The 23,472-nt window shown below is 31.2% G+C and overlaps 2 protein-coding genes across 6 annotated transcripts; both read right to left on the bottom strand.

Moving 5' to 3' along the window:
• Positions 1–6,842: 6,842 nt before the first annotated feature.
• Positions 6,843–11,169, bottom strand: LOC110731659 (transcription factor bHLH57-like). 3 transcript variants are annotated; one of them, XM_021911537.1, is made up of 4 exons: positions 9,955–11,161; positions 8,950–9,624; positions 8,236–8,697; positions 6,843–7,557 (listed from the first exon to the last, which is right to left on the bottom strand). In XM_021911537.1, the coding sequence occupies exons 2-4, from the start codon at positions 9,607–9,609 to the stop codon at positions 7,474–7,476; spliced, it is 1,206 nt and encodes a 401-aa protein (XP_021767229.1). In that variant the 5' UTR covers positions 9,610–9,624; positions 9,955–11,161; the 3' UTR covers positions 6,843–7,473. The 3 variants fall into 3 exon arrangements, with proteins under 3 accessions (XP_021767229.1, XP_021767230.1, XP_021767228.1); XM_021911538.1 differs by having other exon boundaries at positions 10,182–11,161; XM_021911536.1 differs by having other exon boundaries at positions 6,845–7,557; positions 9,938–11,169.
• A 4,364-nt stretch (positions 11,170–15,533) lies between these two features.
• Positions 15,534–21,165, bottom strand: LOC110731658 (metal tolerance protein 1-like). 3 transcript variants are annotated; one of them, XM_021911533.1, is made up of 3 exons: positions 20,539–21,165; positions 19,502–19,573; positions 15,534–17,022 (listed from the first exon to the last, which is right to left on the bottom strand). In XM_021911533.1, the coding sequence occupies exon 3, from the start codon at positions 17,020–17,022 to the stop codon at positions 15,778–15,780; it is 1,245 nt and encodes a 414-aa protein (XP_021767225.1). In that variant the 5' UTR covers positions 19,502–19,573; positions 20,539–21,165; the 3' UTR covers positions 15,534–15,777. The 3 variants fall into 3 exon arrangements, with proteins under 3 accessions (XP_021767225.1, XP_021767227.1, XP_021767226.1); XM_021911535.1 differs by lacking the exon at positions 20,539–21,165 and adding an exon at positions 20,207–20,457; XM_021911534.1 differs by lacking the exon at positions 20,539–21,165 and adding an exon at positions 19,722–20,194.
• Positions 21,166–23,472: the final 2,307 nt, after the last annotated feature.

Raw genomic sequence — 23,472 nt, 5'->3', positions numbered from 1 at the left:
GAAAAATAATTGGGCCTTTTGTTGGATCCCAAAGTCCAACATTTATCTCACCCATGTGGCCATGTGCTGCAAAGTAAACCCTAGTCTGCACCTCATTTGTACGATAAAGATGTCTTCCCATTTACATATACGACTAATGTTTGTGATTTATACATGAGAAAAAAATATATTTTTGTGGGTAGTTGTTAAAATTGTCTCAATGAATAGATTATTAATTTTCAATTGTTAGAATTTATAATTATTGATGATTAAAGATACTATTAATCAAATATTTGCATTGGCATACATTTTCAAGAGAAATGGAGCAAATAATAAAATACGGAGAAAATATGTAGTTTTAGTTTTTTTTTTTTTTTTTTTTTTTTTTTTTTTTTTTAATGTGAGTTGGTCATAATTTTAGAGAAGTGAGTGCGTAAACAAATTCAATATCCAAAACTTTTTTTATTAATCAATTAATTAAAGATTTAAACTTAATCGAATATTTTAACAAAAATTATCCAAAATTATTTTAACAAAAATAATTCGAACTGAAATCAAATACTAAGATCAACATGCAATTGAAAAATATTTTGTAAATTTTGATGCTAAGATTACTCATTGCTAAAATTTTAACGAAAATCCAATATTCAAACCATGAAATTCGAAAATACTGACAAAAATTAAGAAAATTACATTCGGAAAAAAGTAACATAACTTTTGTTGATTATTTACCTGCATATTCTATGAAGCTTGTGATTCTTGTTGCTGCTGAAATCTGACAAAAATCGAACGGAATTGTGTTCGAAATTCTTGAATCTCATTGAAATTGAAGCTCGTAGTTCTTTGCTCTGTTTTTCTGAGTAGCAGCAGTATATCGTTTGATATCAAAAGTTTGGTTTTGTTAGAGCCATTGATATCGTTTGATCCTAAGGCTTAGATTTATTCTCACATATTAGGAGTGTTCTCACATAAAGGGTGGTTCTCACCGGATCCCGACCCTATATGTGAAATTTATAGTGGAAGACGAGAGATTGTTGGCGATAATTCAAATCCAAATTCTTTTTGACTAAAAAAAACACAAATCTAAATTCAATATTCTGACCTCAAAATTATACTTCCTATAGGGTTGGGTTTGGACTTTGAAGTAAGTTAACCCTAGTTTATTTTAATAATACAAGCTTGGAAGTGCACGATTTTCAAGGTGGCAAATTTATATAATTTACATTTTGTTAGAGTTTAATTAAGTAATTTTCAACATATAAATTATATTATACGTAAAAAAGTAAATGTTGAAATTGAGCTACAATTTCCCTTGGGTCATCCAGGCTCGAAACTAAAAGTTTAATTGCTTTAACCAATATGTTAACCATAGCAAATCATTTTACATAAAACCTTCTATTTGAAATTTAAAAAATAAAAATTTTAAAAAATAAATAAAATAATTAAAAACCCTTCTACTTGGAAGTTTTTATTTTAAGAATATTGTCTAGGACTTCAAACGTTAGGTTCTTAGAAAATTGAAGTAATAAATAAAAGTTGAAATAAAAGAAAGGTTGTCACCCTCATTCAGGGTAAAAAGTATAATTAGTCCTAAAAAAAGGAGTTTAAGTATAACTAATAAGCTTGATAACACCATTTTGAGTAATAATTTTTATCTACAAAAAAAAAAAAAAAAAAAAAAGGAGTTTAATCATAGTACATCTTATTTTGTTTTAAAAAAAAGTAATCCTACAGTACAACACAAATCCAACAATTTAATCTTATTAATTAACGTTAAGATTTGAGGCAAGATATACTCCTTGCTTTTTTGATGAAAGAGATACACCATTGACTCCATACAATCATAAATACTTCAGTTAACGTTAAGGTTTGGCAACATAAAATCTAGTCATTGCATAATCCCAAGATATTAAATCCTTCAATAATCAATGCGTTAATCAGCCATTCATTCACTTACCAAACAATATTAGGTATGGTTAGTAGCATCACTAAAAATATTCTTAAACAATTATAATGATCTCATCACAATTTTACAAAGAAATCCATAGCCATAATAAAATGAAAATTTATCTAATTAAAAAGGTGTTGTTTACATGTGCATGTAAATCCACGAACATATACCAATGAGCGAATTGATTCCATTTATGATCATATATAAATTTAACCCGCATTCATAAATTTAGAGATAAGAACACATATTACATTAGTAATAGAGATATATAGGAAAAAAAAATTAAAATTAAATAATTATATAGATTAAACAAAACAACTTTTTTTCATAGGAACAAAGTACAATATATATTTTTGAAATTATGTACTCATAATCAAATTATATATAAAAAAAACTAATAATTAAGCATACCCTATGTTAAAGAAGGACTAAACACATACATTACCCACAATCAAATGCAACAAACTTCTCGAAGTTAAGATTTGGTAAAAACTCATTGTTATTCAATATAATAAGAGAAAAAAATAATCGTAACCAAACACCGAAAGGGAGTAGAAAAAAGTAAAATAAACGAACAACTTAAATTTCACGTAGATAGAAACTTGAAGTAAAATAATTTTCATTAAGCATTTCATTAAATAAGAAATTGAAATGATTTTAGATTTGTGTTGTTATTTTCAAGATATATACAGACAATAAATGTAAATTTACCTTGTAAGTATTGTTATGTATTTGATAGATGAGAGATTGAGTCACCCAAATTGATGCAATTGTAAACAAATTTTTTTGTTTTTTTTTTTTTAGTTTTTTATTTAACGGTAGTATGAGATAGAAAAGAATAGTTTTATCAAACTTTTTGGTAGTTATTATGTATAATTTGTTTTTGGTAGTTTTTTTTTTTTTTAATCCCATGTTAAACTATTTAAAGATTGTTGGCATTTTTTTTTTTTTTTTTTTTCATTTTTTACTTTAAAAAGATTATATTTTTGTAGTAAATAAGTATTTTTATAAAGGTTACTTTTGGAAAGGGAAAATTCCCAACCAAAAAAGGGTGTTCCCTTTAAAGAGTAACATAGATAAAAAAGGCTAATCACAATTTTCTCTATAGTCAGTATAACTATATACTCCATAACAATCTCATTCTTCATATATCACATATTTCAGTGTACCATTAGTTTTGTATTTTAACATCATAGGACAACTTTTACTTCCTTCGTGTTTTAATAAGTGTTACACTTTCTTTTCACAGTCACCATTAGTTTTGTATTTCCACATTATAGGGCAACTTTTACGAGTTATTCGAGACAAGTTCAAATAATGTTCACCGCCAAATAAATATTTGGATTTTATCAATTTATACTCCTTGTAATATTGTTATGGTTATTCTTCAATGTTTCACAGTCAAAATTTCAATCATTGATACATACATGAAAGAGAATAAATAATTGAGAGATCTCAATTATTTGTGAATACAAGTACAAAACTTTCAATGATACCAGGATTTTGAGAAGAAAGTTCATGAAAAAAAATAAAGTCAAAGGAGACATACACTTCCTCATAATTATCAACTTACTTGTGAGTTATGTCAAATTAAACTCATTTTGAATATTATCAAGTTATTATATACTGGAAGACAATTTACAACACTGGACATGATCCTAAATCACACGTCTAGCTTATTGAATATAGTATCTTAGACAAAAATTGAGATGATACTAGATTACTAGATCAGATCAGCTAATTGATCACTAGAAATAATAACTTTTGGTTGCTAGTTAAATTGATTTTTTCTAACTAAAAGAAATATAACGTAAGATTAATTGATTAAAATATGGCGATATTTAGCATTTTACGATATTATTTCCACCACAGTTTTGAGTGTAAAAAATACTGTAAAAATCAGACAAAGTCAGCAAGTACATTGATTGATTTACTTTTATTTTTTAGAAAGAATTTTGAGTTGTTTAACCTGTAGCTTTTATTCAATCTAGGAACTGGTATACAGAGTAGACAGAGCAGGGGATATGATTTAGAGCAACAAAGTCAACGGGTGGTACGCTTCCATGAACTCATGTATCAAGCGTGCGTTCAATGTCTTAGGAAATTTTCTGGTATACTGAATATGCCATGCTACTTTGTACATTCACTCCATTTATTAAATACTACGGAGTATTTGTCACTTGTAAGAGAAATCACTAAGCTACTTATATACTCCATAGTTATATAGTGTGTGTAATACACGACTAATAATCAATAGAAACTTTCTCGTAGTCACTATTATTCATATTGTTGATACCATCTTTCATCATTTTATGTACAAAGTATTATCTATTTAACTAATCTTCCTAATGTGATCATCTATTAGTTTAAATGATGTATGATATATTATGGTGAATACGTAATATACCTTGCCATTTGACTCATAGGGAATTGTATCAAGATCCGACTTAAGATAGTCATTTATTGATTGCACGCTTTTAGGAGAAATTATTCTTTGCAAATTGCTCTTTGCCATCTTAATTTGGAACTAGAGGAATGACACTAAGGTGTAAAAAACTGCACAGTTCTTATGTAGTAGTGTAGTACTAGTGAGTATACTCAAAATAAATTTGTAATGCATAAAAGATATGGAGCATTATTAAAGATAGAGTAGAAATGATCCTTTTAACAAACAATTCAAAGATGTTTTATCAACTAGTTATTACTCGTATGAGATGCCAGAAGATCATATGATTTCTCTATTTGTACAAAATCTTCTGACAAGAAGCTTACCTTATTAATTAAATTATCGAGTACTCTTTTAATTACATTAATCTAAGATAAAGTAACTACCCTTTTTGAGATCATATGTTCATGCAAGTAAAATAATCCGGATTAAATAATCATAATAATAGAGATTTGAAAACCAAACTTTGAGAAGCGAAGACTCCCTAGAAAATGGAGTGTTTAATCTTGAAAGATGAGAATTAGGACAAATATTCCCTAAATTTTACTGCGGTCAAGGTTGTAGTTTTGTAGAGATTACTAGAATTATGTCGGCTCTTATTTAGAGATGCTGTTTTTGTTGTTGCCAAGCGTTTGGGACTTTCTACACCAATACTTTATACTCCGTACCAACTATACTACTTGTATATGAGTATATGTATTGTAGAGTGTATACATATTGTATTTGAATAAAACATCTTAATTATATACATTTGGATGTAAAATGCACTTAATTGTAATTTTTGCTCTTTTGATAATTGATGCAAGGATATCAAATCATCATACAAGTGAAACATACCCTTAGTCCTTAGATCGATGCATCCGTGCACCTTGCACTTAAGCAAGTCTATACAAAAATCTCTTGTATTTGGAAAGCAACAAAAAATACAAGGGCTAGCTTAGCTAGCTTCAAATGTTGCGCACAAATTTGTGAGCTACATATTTATACGAGTATTATTTACTTGAAGAATTAGGAATGATTTTCACGTTTGTTAACAAATATTGTAATAAACCCATATTGTAAATTAAAGCAGTGATGGCCAATTGGAAAGAAGACAACCTGTTCATAAACTGTAAAGACAATACCAATTGACTAAACACAAGATCTAACCATCTAATGAACTAGAACATTTACAGTTCTTAAGCAAATAATAATGTTAGGTGATGACTTAATTAACTAGCTACATTATTACACCATAAGAGGCATCATTTACACCTTGATCATTATACACACAATTATCACAAAACCTCGGGTGAAACTATTTATTTAAAAACTTTAAGTTTACCACTCATCAATTACTATCTCCGTTAATTTTTAGTTGTAACAAATAATACTTACAACTAAAAATTAACAAAAGTAGTAATTTATATCGTGTTCTAGTCAAAATCAAAAAGAATTTTTTATATCTCACAAATAATACTTACAACTAAAAATTAACAAAAGTAGTAATTTATACATTGTTCTAATTAAAATCAAAATTAATTTTTTTTCATGCTGTAAAAAAAGGAGGGTTAAAATCTGACAAGACGTGGTGATTCACTGCAACATGCACATGGGGATGGCTGCTATGTTTGTTTCTGAATCTCCATCTTTCTGACATTTTATAATTTCTCTTTCTTCTTTTTTTTTTTTCACTCCTTTGACTTCCGATCCCATCACAACCTTACTTTCCTTGACCATTTTGATTTTGACTCTCTCCCTCATTTTATTTATTTATTTATAACGCTCCAAAAATTATCAAGATCAACATGCATGCATATGCATTTCTCATTTTCTCCATCCCCTTTAATTATTTTGGGAATATGAAAACTTTACTTTATAAATAAATTTTAGTACTACGGAGTACTGAATTGTCATGTTGATAGACAATAGCTGGGTAAAAAAGATGACATTGTTAATGTTTAATAACACAAAAGTAACCTTAATCAGAGTTTGAGGGTACAGGACTGTTTGTTAGCACAACTATAGTAATTTTATGTGCTTTCGCATTTAAATATGTGTGTAATCCTTTTATAATTAAACTTATAGTTCATGTAATTGAATGATCTTTTAATGTCTCTAGCACGATAGTAATTAGCAAAACTTTGACTTTACTTCAATTTTTTCATTGTAACTAAAAAAATCGAATATTGTACTTTATAGAAAAGAACATAAATAAGGGCACGAGTCAATTTTGTCAATAAAGAGTGTAATTATCTTATGAAATTGAAAGCTTGATTATTCTTTTTCTTTAATTAGTAAGCATAGTTATATTTTTACCACGTAAAGTATTCTTACATTGTCCTTCCATTCAAATTTTATTGTTACATAAGTTACATTACCTTATGTTACTATAATTGAAATGGCCTTTCAAAATGACCTCTGTCAAATGGACATATACTGAGCAATGGTCCTCAAGAAGATGGACCATATGGGCTGGGCCAAGTGAATTACAAGTTGGGCTCAAAGCATTACACAAGCAAGCTCAACGTAAAATTAGTACGATTACCTACACAAAAGAAAAGGACTATACGATATTGTAGGGTCAATACCAAAAAGAAGGGGAAAAAAAAGTGAGAATAGAGATCAAGGGAAAAGGCCAAAAAATTGAATCATTATAGCTTTAATATTTCTATTATTTATTTATTTTGTTTTGAGTGTGAAATTTTAATTTCAAAAAAATTGATGCCTTTTGAGGGAGACAAGCGTAAGGACCATTCTAGAATGATGAAACTAGAAAAAAGGCTTTACTCTCAAAAGTCAATATAAAAAGAGATGCATCATTCCCTTTGTAATCATGAGATTAGAAGAGAAATCAAACCTTTTAGCAAATCTTAGATGGGTCCCTCTTAATCCATCTACACTATATACAACAAATTAAGAGAAATTTTACCTAATTATATATCACAAGAAAAAAAAAATGGTATTTCCATTTAAACCTAAATTATAAGGTAACCAAAAAAAAAAAATAATTTACTTACTTAACAACATGGATGCAAATTTCTTTTCATCTAATCATCTAAACTAACTATATTCCAAAATAATCACACTAAAAGGTAAAAAAATCACTTGACTTAGTTTAGCTGAGGTTGATCAAGCTGAATATTTGATGCACTGCTCTGGCTACATCATCTGCTGTTCCTAGTTTACAATCATCTTCTATCTGCAATTTTTTGGGGAAAAGAAAGAGATTGTCATAACCATATAATTTCCTGTTTAATTATAAGCTCATATATAATTCGTAACAAGTAAAAGTTATAGCTAACGCGACATATTGCATTATAACTTTGTTACTATGTACACAAGGAAAACACTACTGTGTGCACACTATAATTTTGCTAACAAGTCTGGCTAATTGGCTAACAATAAGTCAAGCGCAGCAAGGTCAATTGTTTAACACACATACTCCGGCTTAAGGTCGGTGTTGTTCATCATACAACCTTCTAACCATTATACATCTGAAGTTTGTAGCTCATATATCCTAAATTAATTCTTCTTTTTCACATAAAACCAAACTGAACTAATTAAGTACGAAGTACCATCCATTAGAATGATTAATTCTAACATTATAGCACATCGACAGGACATAGGATAAGACACAATATAAGACAGAAGATCTAAACTAAATATCCAAGCCATTCAAACCAACATGCAGATAAAATCCTCAAAAAGAATAACCATAACCATATATGATAAATGTATTTATGTATGTAAGGGCCACATATTATATGTATTAACGTATTTAAGGGCCACATATCACAAAATTTTGATATTGTATAACAAAAAAACATGCTTGTATTAAATTAAAAGAGACAAATATAATATAATGTAATGTACGTACCTTAAGATTAAAAGAGTAGTGTACTAGGGTATGCAGAGAAGTAATGTTGAGATGAAGAACAGTGAGCCTTAATTCTTCAAAGGCAACAATTGCTTTAATGAGTTGACCTTGTCTTCTTTGACATTTGATTTTTAAGTTTACATGATTTTGAATTACAACCACTTCTATTTCTGCTATTCCTGTCTTCTTTTCTGCACTGAATTCCTCATTGCTTTTCCTTATACTTCCTTCTCCTGATTCACCATTCCCTTTCCCGTCTTCCAGGGAATGGAATGAAGGCGATGCCATGAACATGTTACTATTAATGCTTAGATTGTTCAAATTAGAAGAGGATGGACTGACTGAAACGTCGCCGTTTTCTTCAGTTTGCCTCATTTTCTTTTGAGCTTGTAGAGATTGTAGCATTTGTTCCAATTCCTTTACAAAATCTATTGCTCCTCCTATAATTGATGCTTGGTCACCCTGCATTTTTTAATAAAAAAAAATAAAAGGTCATAATCAATTAATCAGTACAAATGTACAATGACAACTATGATTGTTATACTCCATCCCTTAAAAAGAAAACAAATTTACACTAGTTATATGCTAGTAGTCTAGTGCTACTGATCAATTTTTCCAATAAACACAAGTACAAAGAAGGGTGAGTTTAGACAAATTAAACGAGAAGTTGATAATTCACATAGATTCAAAAACAAGGACAAAGGATAAACTAACCCTTTGAACATAGGAAGGAGGCATGAGAGAACGAAGGGCATTAAGATGTTCATTCATCTGACGACGGCGGTTGCGCTCAACAGCAATGTGTGTCATTCTTTGAGTCTCAACCTCTTGTTTGTTCTTCGCCGGCCTCGTCGCTCTCTTCCTCTTCCTCTTCTCTTTCACCGGAGCCGCAGCCGGTGCAGTAGTGCATGTTTTCACGAATTGCGTCTTCTTAGTAGATCTACCATTACATTTCTCAACTTTTTCTCCAATTTCAGTTGTCTCAGATTTCACCCCAGGAGAGTGTTGTATGTCCATAATAATCATACCATCATTATTATTAATATCATTACCACCAACATAATTACCATGATTATTGTGAAAATGATGATTAGTAGTGGTAGTAACACAACTCTCAACTAGCTGATGTTGTAGTCTTAGGAGAAACTGGAAATTTGTTGGTTCAAAATGATGAATTAATGGTTGTTGTTGTTGGTGGTGTTGTTCAACAGTTTGAAGCATTTGTAAAAATGGCATCTTATCTTCTAAACTTGGAAGATAACTTGCACCACCTCCTTCTTCAGAATAATAATTGTATGGATCTTCATATTTCATACTTCCTGCTGTTGTTTTTGTACTGCTTGTAAATTCCTCTAACCAATTACCCACTTCCATATCTTCTGCAATCAACTGCAAAAAAATAAAAAAAAATTTAAGGAAGAAATAAATAAGGGTGTCATAGAATGGAATTAATAGAGAACAAAAAAGAGCAGAGAATTTCCATATTCTAGGCAGATATAATAACAGGTATAAATTAACTAGCAATAAATGCAAAAGAGGAGTAAATGCAACAAGGTCTACATCTATAACTATAACTATGTTTGATATATAAACCAAAAATGAAATAAAAAGGTGAATAGTATATAAAATAAGTAAAATAAATAGTAATAATAAGTACTAAAAAGAGCAAAAAGGGAAGAAAAAATGGGAGAAAAAAACATACAAAGGGATTAATGGGACCTTGGAGCTTCTCCATTATAGCCAAAGTAGTGGGTTTGGTGAAACTCCAAAGTACAATTTTGCAATAAATAACCAATCCTTTCTTTTGATGATTAATAATTTTTCTCTCTCTAAAAAAAATTGATTTTGGTAATTGGGGTGCAGTGCAGTGGAGTAGAGTGGATGGTTATTTCTAGAAAAGCAACATATATTCTTGACTAGTATAATGCCATAATAATAAATGTTACCTTCCCAATATAGTATAAAGTTTCAGGATTATTTTATTTTAATTTTGCATAGGAATTTTAAACAGAGCAGAAATTATAAGTTTATTTTTTTCAGAAAGAAGATGAAAATGGTGAAGAAGATATATATGGGGAGTTCTGAAAGAATTGGTGAAGAGAGAGGAGGAAGAAGAAGAAGAGGAGAAAGTTAGAGTTGTCTGATCTGCAAAAAGAAGGTCCCCCCATTTAAACATTATTGGCGTGGCAGATTTGTCCACCACCGGGGACACTCTCTCTTGTGGGGACACTCCCTTTCTCTCTCTAAACTTTAGGGCTTTTTTCTAGTTTCTCTATTACCAGTAATTGTTCTAATTTGGTCGACATCTAAAATTATTTTAAGTGGAAAGAACGGAGCTTAATTGACGCATTAATAAAAGATGAGTTGCGACTTTTTTCATATACGGAGTATAAAATAAAGTTCAAGTACGTAATGTATTTGTAATTAGCTGGCCTAGTATTTGATAAGCTTAATCTCTAATTGTGTGAAGATTGGATGTCTTCTGTACTTTTCTATGAATAAATAATTTCATGGAGGATAGTTGTATTTTCTTTTGTGTTTTTGCTTTTACAGTAGTATTTGGTTAATTTGTTATAGTTTCCTCCTTTGCCCAAATGCTCAGCAATTTGCTATTTTCTTGCTATAGTCCACTTTATCTACCAGGTGATGCATTACTCACACATCATTTTCTCTATTTAGACCGTTCATAACCATATTCTTATAGATTTTGTACGTACATATCTATTTCTAATGCAAATCATATCAACAATGCACCTCTACATAAAATGCTTGCTATATTTTGTTAAAAAAAAAAATTATCACTAAAAGTTAGTTAAAGTAATACTATGTGAAGTTGTGAACAATATAAAAATCAAATCTTTGTAATAAAATAAAGAAGAAATTCAAAATTCATAATGCGGTTTACAATGGAGTCTAAAATTCAAACGCATCACTCTATTGCAAGAGGTCATTTTGTTAGTTAGGATCAAATCTCATTTAAAAGGGGGTGGACTTGAGATAAGACTATTCGTAGGAACGAACCAAAAATTTATCCATGTCTAACAAAAATATCAACTATCTTAACCCTTGATCATGATTAGCATGAAGATGGCCCAACATAGTCAAAAACAAATGAGGGTAAACTTTAAGTTAAGAAACAAAAAATTATAGTGAAATAAACTCCCTCTAAAATTTCCTTTTGCATGTAACGTATTATCTTCTATCAAGTAGAGTTTGATTTTTGATATCAACAGCCAAAAACAGGAAAATTGGTTACCAAACTAATATGGATAGTATCCTTGGATTAACATTAAAGGGCTAAATTTGAGTAGCAATTCATACCAATCAAATATGCATGAACAAAGCTGCAATTCACTATTTCTCAAATACTTTCTCAATTTCAAACTAATTGCAATAATTTGCTTTTTACACAATTTATATAAACTTAAATGTCACTTATTGCAATTATAAAAATGAAGGATTCAAGTGATTTTGAACAGTAAAAGATACCAATATACAGTGAATATCCATCAATTATGAGAACCCTTTTCATACAAAATTGGAGTTGTACATCAATAATTTAACTTGAATTTGTTGCCATTCTTGGTAATAAGGGTGAAAAAAAGGGGGTAAGAGCCAAAAGATACAAATACAAGAGTGGGCTAATATTAAAAAAAAATAATAAATAAATAAATAAATAAAATAAAATAAAATAAATAATAATAATAATAATAATAATAATAATAATAATAATAATAATAATAATAATAATAATAATAATAATAATAATAATAATAATAATAATAATAATAATAATAATAATAATAATAATAATAATAATGGATGTCGGAAGGAAAAATAAAAACAAGAAGAAGATAGGACCTTAAAAACTTGGATTAATGGGTGCCACGAATGAATGAACAAGATAAATAGAAAGATAAAATGTCAATAAACTCAAGACTAGTACTCGTTGAAGAAGAAGAAGAAAGACAAACATCTACTGTAAATAGTGGTTTGGCATGTTACTGTACACTTCCGTGTAGATCCCGATACTAGGTACAATCAAATCACTTTGTTTTTTTTTTTTTTTTTAATAATTACTAGTATTAGTATTATTTCTATTTTACATCTTTCAAATGATATTTTATTTTAAATTATAGGATATTCTTAAATTTAAAAATAAAATAAAATTAAAAAGACTTAAATTCCAAAAGCGTACATTAAAAACAAGCTCATATAAGATAATTTATAAAAAATTGACACAAGCTCATATTACAAATAATTCATGAAGTATGTAAAATAAAACTAATCTCATACTTCGTATGTGATAATGTTTCTTTTTATACATTAGCTTAAAAATAAAGTTGAAGTTTTAATAAAATACTCATACGTATAAAAGATTAGGCAAGATCGAATAAAAAATATATAAACTCATAACATTATAATTTATTTTAAGTGAAGGTTTTTTTTTTTTGGAAAAGTATTTAAGATGATGAGACTTGCTTCCATATTTTTCCAAAAAACCTTCTTATACAGGATTAATTTATTAAAGTCGGCTAAGGTTTGACCTTGCTATGCAATAGAATTATAGAACAAACAAGACCTCACACTAAGGGTATTGACCTTTAAGAAAGTCAACTAATAAAGACTCTTGACCTATTAAATTAAAAAGAAAATTAAGGAAAACTGGTGTTAAATCAAATAATATTTGGCACTATTACAATGACAAACTCAAGCACTTTCAAAGCTGATCTTTTTGATGCCCGAAGTATCTCGACAGGAAAATCCACTATTATGAAAACTACTTTTCAAGATAAAGAAAAAAAAAAAAAAAAACAGGGAACAAATACAGAATTTTGCCTTAAAATAATGTAAAAAATAAACCTTCCACCTCCTATTTGATTTCATAATATCCACTCGATCACTCATTCATAATTACTCAATTTGAATTACCTAACTCAAATTCAAACTAAAACTAGAAACAACATAACCCAATTTTGACCTGTCGAAAAAGTAATACAAACCTATATTAATTATTTTTTTTAATATAAGCTACTTTAATTAACAATAGACCCCGTCAAAAAAAATTAACAATAGACCCAAATATGACCTGACTTGGAAATGACCCAAACCGATACAGAGACTTAAGGAATACAGCCTAAACAGCCCATTTGCCACTTATGGCAGCAATCAACAAATAATCAAACCAAAGATGACACAAGTAATAGCACTAATCAGTTAATCTATCCAATTCAAAAATGATTATAGCAATCTTGGATTCTGATAATAAAGCCTAATAAAGACAAATCTTTTCTAAAAGGACACAATTTCATTGATAAATTTGTTCTATATCATAATTGCTCCAAAAACTCAGTTACTATCAACCGGCCACCCCACCAGTAACTGCTGCATGTTGCAGGAAACCTCATACATTAGGCAGTATCAATGTCTTGTAAGACAGGTCTTAAATTTCTTCCACTCATCCCTTTCATCTTGATAACTACTATCCTAATTTAAGCACCTCCTACTTTTTACATCCAACTAAACAACCTTATTACCTCTTACACCCCCAAAACTCGTCCCTATCACATTGGCAGTCAAAGTCGGCGAGCAAGTGTCCGCCTATGTTATCCGGCAGATGGATAATTTTTTGGTAGCATTAGTAAGATAATGACCTCAAAAACAGAGGTTACATAAAAACAGATGCCAAATTCTAGGCACTGTAACAAAGTTTTAAAATATTATCTTGGAAACTAAAAGAACCTAATTTGTTCCCTTCATTCTCTAGAATATCAGAGCTAACCATTACTATGATGCAATATGGTGTGGCTATGTGAGCTTCATGTTAGTAAATGAGTAAGAAATACAATAAAAAAAATGGCATAAATTTTCTAGAAATGCAGAAAAAAGTACTTCGTAATAATTATTCCTTCGCTAGTTCCATAATTTAGGTCAGCCCAAAAGAGGATACTCTTAAATTAAAAGACTAGGTAGGTGGTGGGATGTTCATCAGAGGTCAAGGGGCATGTCCGAAGCCAATCTTTGTCAAGTCAGACAGGGGGCCAAGTGCTGATAATAAGAACTACTATTAGCTGCCCTACTAATGCAGGCAAGTATTTCTTTTAGAGCTAATCTGCAAGAGTTTGAACTTTGGACCTACCATGGGAAAGGAAACACATTGTATATGTAAGAGATGTTTTTTGCCCTCTTCCCCCATTTGTTTCATTGACAATGACACTAAAATGTCCATCTACCACAGATACATACAAGCGAGTAACAATACAACTAAAGCGTGATATTATAACACAAGTCAATTACGAAGTATATCTTGAAGAGAGAGAAGAGAGAGGGGGGGGGGGTAACATATCTTATCCTCTAACCAAGAAGGTGTGACTTCTGGTGTCTCCGTTGGGTTCTTATCCTCTTTCTTCTGGTTGAGAATCAGCATGGCCTAATGCTTTTGCTGTACAATGAACAACGACAAGAATGAGCCAATGTACGAAGAAATAGAATTAGCCCTTCAATAAGCACAGGCTTATCGAAATGGAGATATTACATCTCAATTTGCCGAGATAAGGACAGGATTAAGTACATGTTATCTGAAGTACTAATACAAGTATACAACTACAATGCTAACATTTTGTTACATAAAAAAATAAAAGGATTCCACTATTCAAACATAGATAATCAATTAAAGCCTTAATCCCATAAGTGGAGTCGGCTACATGAACCAAATTTGATTATTCAAACATAGATAATGTAACACAAATTAGTGAAAAATAGGATTCCATTAATTTCTTTAGGAAAAAAAAAAAAAAAAAAAGGGATTCCATTTCTCGGTCATAGAGCTCAACACAAATTGAAGTGTTCCAAATCCTAATAGTAATATTAACTGAAACAGAACAAATACGTACTGTAAAATATGTTGAGAATGATTTTTAATGAGGAAACTCAAGCTCATTGATGGTATCTCCTGGATTTTGATTTATCACATGGAACAACGCCAGCAGATCTACCACCATCAAACTACCATCCAAAAATAATAACATAAGAAAAGAGATATTAACTGTGACTGGTAACTGAATGAGAGGTACCTGATGAGGAGCGGATTAAAATCCATGACCATCAGACTAGCTGCTGTAGGTCCCAAGGATCAACGGGTATGATGCAAGTCAAAGGAGCATATACAGTTGACTCTTTTATTCCCGCCTTCCCGGCTGTCTGCAGCTTCAATTCAGTATAAAAAAAATACCGAGGGAATGCCAGATTGAAAGGAAAGACTGAAGCTATACTACCAAAGTAGATCACAGAGGACAGAGTGGACATCAGCAAAAAAAGAAGTTTCTTATTCATTTTTTAAACTTCCACAATGAGGTATCCACCCAAGAAATAGGGAGGATTGTATGTCTAGCAATAGCATGTACAATAGCCAAAAGACTTGGCAGATTTTACTGCTCCCTAGAAAAAGGCTACATGTTGCTAAACGGCTAATTAAAAATGCCAAATTAAAACTATTAATTGACAGGGTAGCTAAAAAGAACTCTGAGATCCTCAACAAGCAAGTTAACGTTCTATTTGTATAGTAACGTGGCTGATGTTGTACTCCTTCCTTATGTATTCTACCACCTTGTCCAGCACCAAGTCTGCATCTGCTTCTGGTGTAACTTTCACATGGCAAGCCAGCAAAATCTTCCCCACAGTAATGGCCCATATATGAAGCTCATGAACCGCCACTACTTCTTCCATCTCCAGCAATCCCGTTTGCAGCTTAGTTGCATCAATCTCCCTAGGAGTGCTTTCCATCAAGACTTCAAGTATATCCCTCAACATTTTGATAGTTGTCCATAGAACAACAATTGAAAATACAAGAGTGCATATCAGATCAACTATCTTCCATTCGGGCTTGTTCCAAATGATTCCTCCTCCAATCATTACACCAACACTCTGGATAGAATCACCAAGAACATGCAGATAAGCACCTTGAACATTTATATTCCTCTTCTTCTTCTTCCCACTACCTTCTTTCTGGTTGTGCTCATTGTGACCATGTGAATTCTCCAGAAGCGGCTCAGCATGATTATCTTCATGAGCATGGTGATGTTCTGCTTCTGTATGCTGATGACAAGGACTTGCAGTCACTATCACTCCATGGCTATGGGTATGACTATGACTGCGCTCCAGATGCTCGCTCCCATGCCCGTGCCTATTATCATGATCGTGTCCATGACTATGACCATGTCCATGCCCATGACCATGGTCATGACCCAATACAAGAGCCATTATTATGTTCACTACCAGACCAAAGGCAGAAACAACAAACATCAAGAAGCCATTAACCTCACCAATCTCATTTATGATCCTGACAACAGCTTCGTAAACCAAAATACCAACAAGAAGCCATATAAGTTGAATGGACACCAGGGCACCCAAAATTTCTATCCTCAGAAACCCATAAGACTGACGAGGAGTAGCCTCCCAGCCTGAAGCCCACAAAGAGAACAAGGAAATAGCAAAAGCTGCAACATCTGAGAGCAAATGAGCAGCATCGGTTAGAATGGAGAGACTGTTGGCTTTGATCCCACCAATAACTTCTACAGTCATAAATATAACACAAAGAACAACAGCAATAAGAAGCTTCCGCATGGAAGCTGATCTTTCTGCAGCATCTGCTGAGCTTGTTCCAGCATTTTCAAATTCACAATGTACTTCCCCACAAAACTTATTTCCTCCTCCAAATCGTCTCTTTTCAAGAACAGGATCCCTTTGGACTTCAACAATGTGGCTATCATGACAGTTATTTGGTTCCATCTACATAAAATAAAAAGATCAGAAATCAATAAAAATTAAAGACAGTCTTATTGACATATTTGAAAATTGAAAGAATAATAACAATCAAGTACTTATGATCTACTCATATCAACCTTTCCAAAGTATTCCACCATATCCTATATAAGAACTATCCGACCACAGAAGTTGATATTTAATAACTATGGAGAAAAAATCATACGTAACAACCATGAGCAATCCAAATAGCATGAAGAACAAAAAGATTCTGAAAATTCAGCCCTGTCATCTCAGACTATCCAAGATAAGACAGAAGTAATCACACATTTAAATTACAACACACATAAATTACAGTACTTAAACTAATTATATATCTTCTGCCTATAGGAGCCATCAAATGAATTCAGTAATGGGCAGTGAATGGCACACGAACAATTGCATTATACCGAAGGTGGTGCACACAAATTTGTCAAGGGCAAACAGTAGCAAGAAAGCATTCCAAGAAACAAACAGCTCGGTAGTGCAATGATGCGTCAGAAATATGGTGATTTGATGATTCATTCTAGAGCAACTTTTGAGAAGAGCAACAATTATGATTGTTGTGAGCTACTCTGTACTATGAAAGCATAAAGAAAAAATATTTACATGATATCTAAAAAACTAAATAAGTCAATAAGAACAAGGATTCTTATTCAAACATCGACAGTCGTATGAACTACTTAGAGATATACACCATGAAAGAAACTCATCAAACATAAATTTAAAGCCTTTCCTCAAAGTTGTCCTGAAACTGATTCTGCTTTTTCAAATGATATCTAAATATGCTTTTTTTTTTTTTTTTTTTTTTTGGAAAGATCTAAATATGCTTATTTCATTAGCTCTTTGAGACATGAAATACAGCACAAATAAACTAAATCAGCATTTTGTATTTATATTCATGGAATCTACAGGATAAAAATAGAATTTAACAAATAAATTCCTATGAGTGCATCTTAGCAACAAACAGAACAATCCAGGCCTCATAATCAACAAATTTGACACAACAAAGCAGATTGTGTGCTAGCATAATTTTAGTTCATTTATTCTGACCATAAAAACTGAGGAACAATCATTCCAAACAAGAAAAACATGCCACAGGAAATAAAATTTGCAGATATAGGGTTTACTATATGAAATCTAACTTATCAGTGCAATTTTCTTCAAAACTTCATCACTTGATAATTGTCCACTTAACCACTTTCCTCTAATTCTTTCTTACAAATTTTGATATTAGATATTAACCAAACAGTGAAGCTATCACACATTCACAATCTAACGTAAGAGTGCATAAAGCATTTATTTTTAAAAGTTGACCAAATATAAATTCAAATGATTGAAGCAAATTTTCAGATATAATCAAGGAATAAACAATACTCCCAGCGAGTAGACAAAGAAATGTTCGTCTAACCTAGTTAAAAGAGCATGATAGGGTTAAGCATGGCAAGGGAGGTCACAGAAAGCACATGGTTCTTCCTCATTAAAAAAGGAGACTTAAAAAAAGGAGGAGGTTCATGGTCCCAGAAAGAAATAACTGACACTCATGGTTAAGCTGAGGAAATAATCTGTTTCCGCTGAAACTTTTAAGCTTTAACAGGCGGGACATTTCCCTCTTAGAGTTTCTTCTCTCTCGCCCAAAAGAATATCAATAATACAGTGCCAAAATATTTCCATCCAAGACCAACCGTAACTACCATACATAAGAGAGAAAAATTATCCACATAACTGCCCTAAGATATTTAACCCCTACAAATTTTAAATTCCAATAACCAAAAAGAAAGCTGCAATGCTTATCCAATTTCAAAATCCTACCTTAAGAAACTCATATTCCCACCCTGACTTAAAACTCATACTCTTAAAAAGAAAATTTCTACTTTGCAGATAGAACATTGCCCCTACAACCAAGACTCAAAACTAAATTGCAATAGTGGGTCCACAAGATTCTGATTAGGAGTGAATAAACAAAATTAACAAGTGCTTCAACAACAACAACAACAAAGCCTTAGTCCCAAAATGATTTGGGGTCGGCTAACATGAATCGTTATAAGGAATCGTACGATATAAAGAAAAGGGCATAACAAAATAATCATTTGAAAGAGTTTGAAAAAAGGTGAGTAAAGTGAGCAAACGAAAGAGCATTTAATAAAAATTAAGAAGTGCTTCAACAGCGTAAAAAATAAACCCACGACATAATGTTAATATCCACTACAGAGGACAAAGTTAGATTAAACTCACTAAGAAGTATATATAAACCAACCACAATTATAAAAGTACAACCAACATAATCAAGGATAACGAACTATTGGAAATACCAAATTGATTCTAAATTGCTTTGTCAAAGTCATTGCAAACAAAATTAAGACATACTTATTCAATTTTTTCAATCTTGAAGCTAGATAAAATCATTGAATTCTCAAAACTAAACCATTAAAGCTTGAACTAGTAGCATATAAAATGTGAGCAATACCTTGTTACACTTGTCTTCAAGAATCGACTAAACTAACCAAGCAATGACCAAAAGAATCCAAGAGGATGAATTCTGAAGAAAAAAAAAAAACAGGCAGTATGAAAATATCAGATCAAATATTATAGAGCATAATTCAAAAAAAAGAAAAGGAATTACGCTCAAACGACAAAATAGAAAGGAAATACAGAAATTCAATACTCAAAACACATAGACTAATTACTTAAAGAGGAACCAAAGGGGCTAAGCAGCTCTGATAATGCTACTATGTGCGTGTGCGTGGCAGTGCATCTGATCAATTGATACAAATGACTGGTAAATCAAGTGCTATATCATGAATCTATCTATCAAAAAGAGTTTTAGAATAATGAGAGGTGGAGGGTATCGAAGAAATGATAATTGTTACAGCTTTTTGGGATATGTAAAGCAACTTTAATGGCATAGTGCATAGATACCCTTATCTTCAAAGAGAAAAGGGGAATCCCAATTAATAATTCTAGACAATTAGAAGATTCCCATACTCAAATTATAGTAATGATTAGGCAACTAATTGACAATCACAATGAATTAATCAAATTATTACTTCCCAACAATATTCTTCAAAATCACAAGAATTATTTACAAAAACACCAATTGATTTAAACAAATCTACAGCAAAAACCCAGAAACGCAATCAAAACAGAGCAATAATAAAATTAAACCACAAACCTAAACAAAAACCCAGAATTAAGAATCTCAGCACAATTAGATGAGCCAATTAAACAAAAACCCAAGAGACAAAATCTGAAAACATAATTAATAAAGGGAAGAATGATACGATAAGGACTTGTAAAACAAATAATAAAACATGCCCAACACTAAGTACAGGAATTATTCAATGCAGCAGGTATTAACTGAATATTCAACGATTTAAACATGCCAATAATTATAAACAAACAATAATTGAATTCGTAAACGCATTAACTACAAAAAAAAATAAAATTAAAAACATATTTTCCAGAAAATAAATTTCAGGGGAAAATATAAAATTAAAAACTTACAGAAAAAGATGAATATTTAAACTTTGATGTTTGATGGTGGAGCCTTGAGAGAGAAGAACCCTGAATTCGTGTTTTGGGTTGAAAAAACTCAGATTCGGTAATTGCAATAATAATAATATAAACATAAAAATAATTTGCAATAATACAACAAAATTTAAAGCCTAGTTAAAAGTGACCGAGTCACCGACCCACTGAGTCAGAGATATTAATGCACAGTAACTGTTTGATAAATTGCCAATGAGAGAAAACCTATTTACCTATTTTTGGAACTTTTTTTTAATGGGCCTGTGATATTTTCTTCTTTTGTTTCTTTTTGTTTGTTGTTTTTGTAATTTATTTTTTATTTTACTTTTTGGTTGAGATATTAAGTTTGAGTAGGACACTTGGACTAATAGGATATGACCATGTCACTGTTTATTATTTTGTTGTTTATACTCCGTACCAATTAAGCTTGTGCTATAATGAGATGGCCAGATAGGGATGTTTGGTTAAGCTGTCTTGTCTAATGATTCAAGGTTTGTACCCGTTTTCTAGGATTTTCTCCATGATTTTGGGTCGGGTCTGAATACCTAATAATATAACCAACTTCGATTTGTACTTAACTGTTATCTTAGATTTAAAAGTTTACAGTATTCATGTTGTGGAACTATTAAAGATCAATGCATAGTATGCTTGACTCAATTATATATTTGTGCGTGGTTTATTGAGATTCATTGAGATTTAAGAGCATGTTATATTGCTAAAATATTATTAAAATAATATCATGAGATTCTATTAGTATAGTAGTAGGTAATAAGATTAAGATAGATAGATTTGAATAGGAGATATACTGTAATTACACTACAAGAAAAAGCTTGATTTCGACGGAAAAAATCTGTCGGAATTATCGGAAATTCCGTTGGAAAATGGTCTACCGACGGAATTCCGTCGGAATCAGTTTGTCGCAAAACACTTTGTAGGAAATTCGATAAACAAAGTGAAGTTAATATTGAGATTCAGCCCGTCTTATGTGTGGCTGGCCACACCGTGTGGCCACTTATAAAAGAACAAAGTAACCTCTTAAAACTGACCAAGTAACCCCTGTTGTAATACTGACCGAGTAACCTCTATAACATTGAACGAGTAACCCCTTTAACACTAATCAAGTAACCCTTATTACACTAACGAAGTAACCCCTTTAATGATTGGCCACAGGCCACACGGTGTGGCCAACCGCATATAAAACTCTGTGGGATTCAATATTGGTTTCTATAAGATAAATTAACGGCGTGAAAATTATCAGTAGTCCGTACAAATTAACTTTACTATTAAATCTCTTTTATTTTTGAATCCTTGACATATATTGACAATACGTTGACACTATGGGGTAATAAAAAAGTGTTACCTCACAAAACAAAGAAATTATTCCCACTAAGAACATGATAAGCATATTGATACATCAGTACGTCACAATCACATGAATGATGAATAGATGATAGATTGATGTCAATATGAAGATATTGTTGATCATATAATAATACAGTAATTGACCACATATTCATACCCCCAATATGCCCATAGCTCACTTTCCTACTTTGCCCTTATATCTTTAGTGAACCTTATTGGTTGGGCCTCAAAATCTCAAGTTGGGCCAAAAACTCACAATAATGTAACTTTTCATAGGCCAATGAGCCCAGATGTGCAAGGAAAAGTATTGCGAGGGCTTGGCCCGCATGTACGAACCTACCTTTCAGGCTTTAATGGGTTTGAAAATTTAAAACAATTAGGCTCCAGTTAATTGGATATGGTCAGCCTCTATTATGAAAAATATGTCAATTTATAAATTTTTCTTACTCCGTAGCAAGTTGGTAAGATACGATCTTATGTATCAGGAATCACTCGAAATCGTAACTTAACAAATTAGCATTTCTTACGTCATATTTACAGATTTACTTGAAATTGTAACTAAACTAGCATTCCTTATGTCATAAGTTGGTAAGATACGATCTTATGTATCAGGTTCTACACGTAGTATAAGAAATCGAGGCAAAAATATGAAATTTTTAATATATTTCGTATTAATTTTGGATGACAAGAGTTGCAAATACATATCCTAATGTCTTTATTATTTTTCGAATTATTGACTTATCTTTTAGCAAGCTCGTAGCGAATTAGCTAGTATAGGTTAATTTCAATGGTCGAATCTACTCCATACACAAACTTCAGCAATTTTGTGTGTGGCTGACCACACCGTATGGCCATATGTGTCCAGCTAACACACGAGTAACCCCTGACCAAGTAACTCCTGATCGACCGAGTAACCCCTAACTGACCGAATAACTCCTAACTGAGCGAGTGAGTAACCCCTGGTTGACCGAGTAACCCCTGACCAAGTAACTCTAACCATTCTTTCAAAAAAAAAAAAAAAAGAAAAAAAGTGACTGGCTACACTACCACATATGAAAGTTTGTGCACAAACTTTTAACATGATTTGAAGAGTTGTATATAATAATAATAATATTTGTGTATAAAATTCAACGGGGAATAAGGTGTCAATAATTTGCATCAATATTGAATCAAATTAATTTGATTTACACTTATACTATTCATACATCATACCTAAAGAAACTTGCATAACTACTATTTAATTAGGAATAAAGTGAGAAATATAAGCATCTTATTCTAGGGCCTAAGACGAATTACCAAAGAATTTCCAAGCTAAAGTTTTCTGGATTAGTTCCTTTTTCTTTTTCTTCCTCTTTTTTTTTTTTTTTTTTTTGATGTTTTTTTATGTTTTTTTTAGGTGCATATATATGCTGTTTTTGACAAAAAGTGATCATTCACAAGCTTTATCAACATAGGGGATTACAACCCTTCAATTTTAAAGGATTCGTTTAACCAATCTGTACTGGCCTGGGTTACCAAACCTTTTAAACTGTAAAAGGAGACATTTAG

This window comes from Chenopodium quinoa, unplaced genomic scaffold (assembly GCF_001683475.1).
Source record: "Chenopodium quinoa cultivar QQ74 unplaced genomic scaffold, ASM168347v1, whole genome shotgun sequence".
NCBI classification, from domain to species: domain Eukaryota; kingdom Viridiplantae; phylum Streptophyta; class Magnoliopsida; order Caryophyllales; family Amaranthaceae; genus Chenopodium; species Chenopodium quinoa.
Note: the sequence above shows the minus strand (reverse complement) of the source record. Positions and strands in the feature narration are given on the sequence as shown.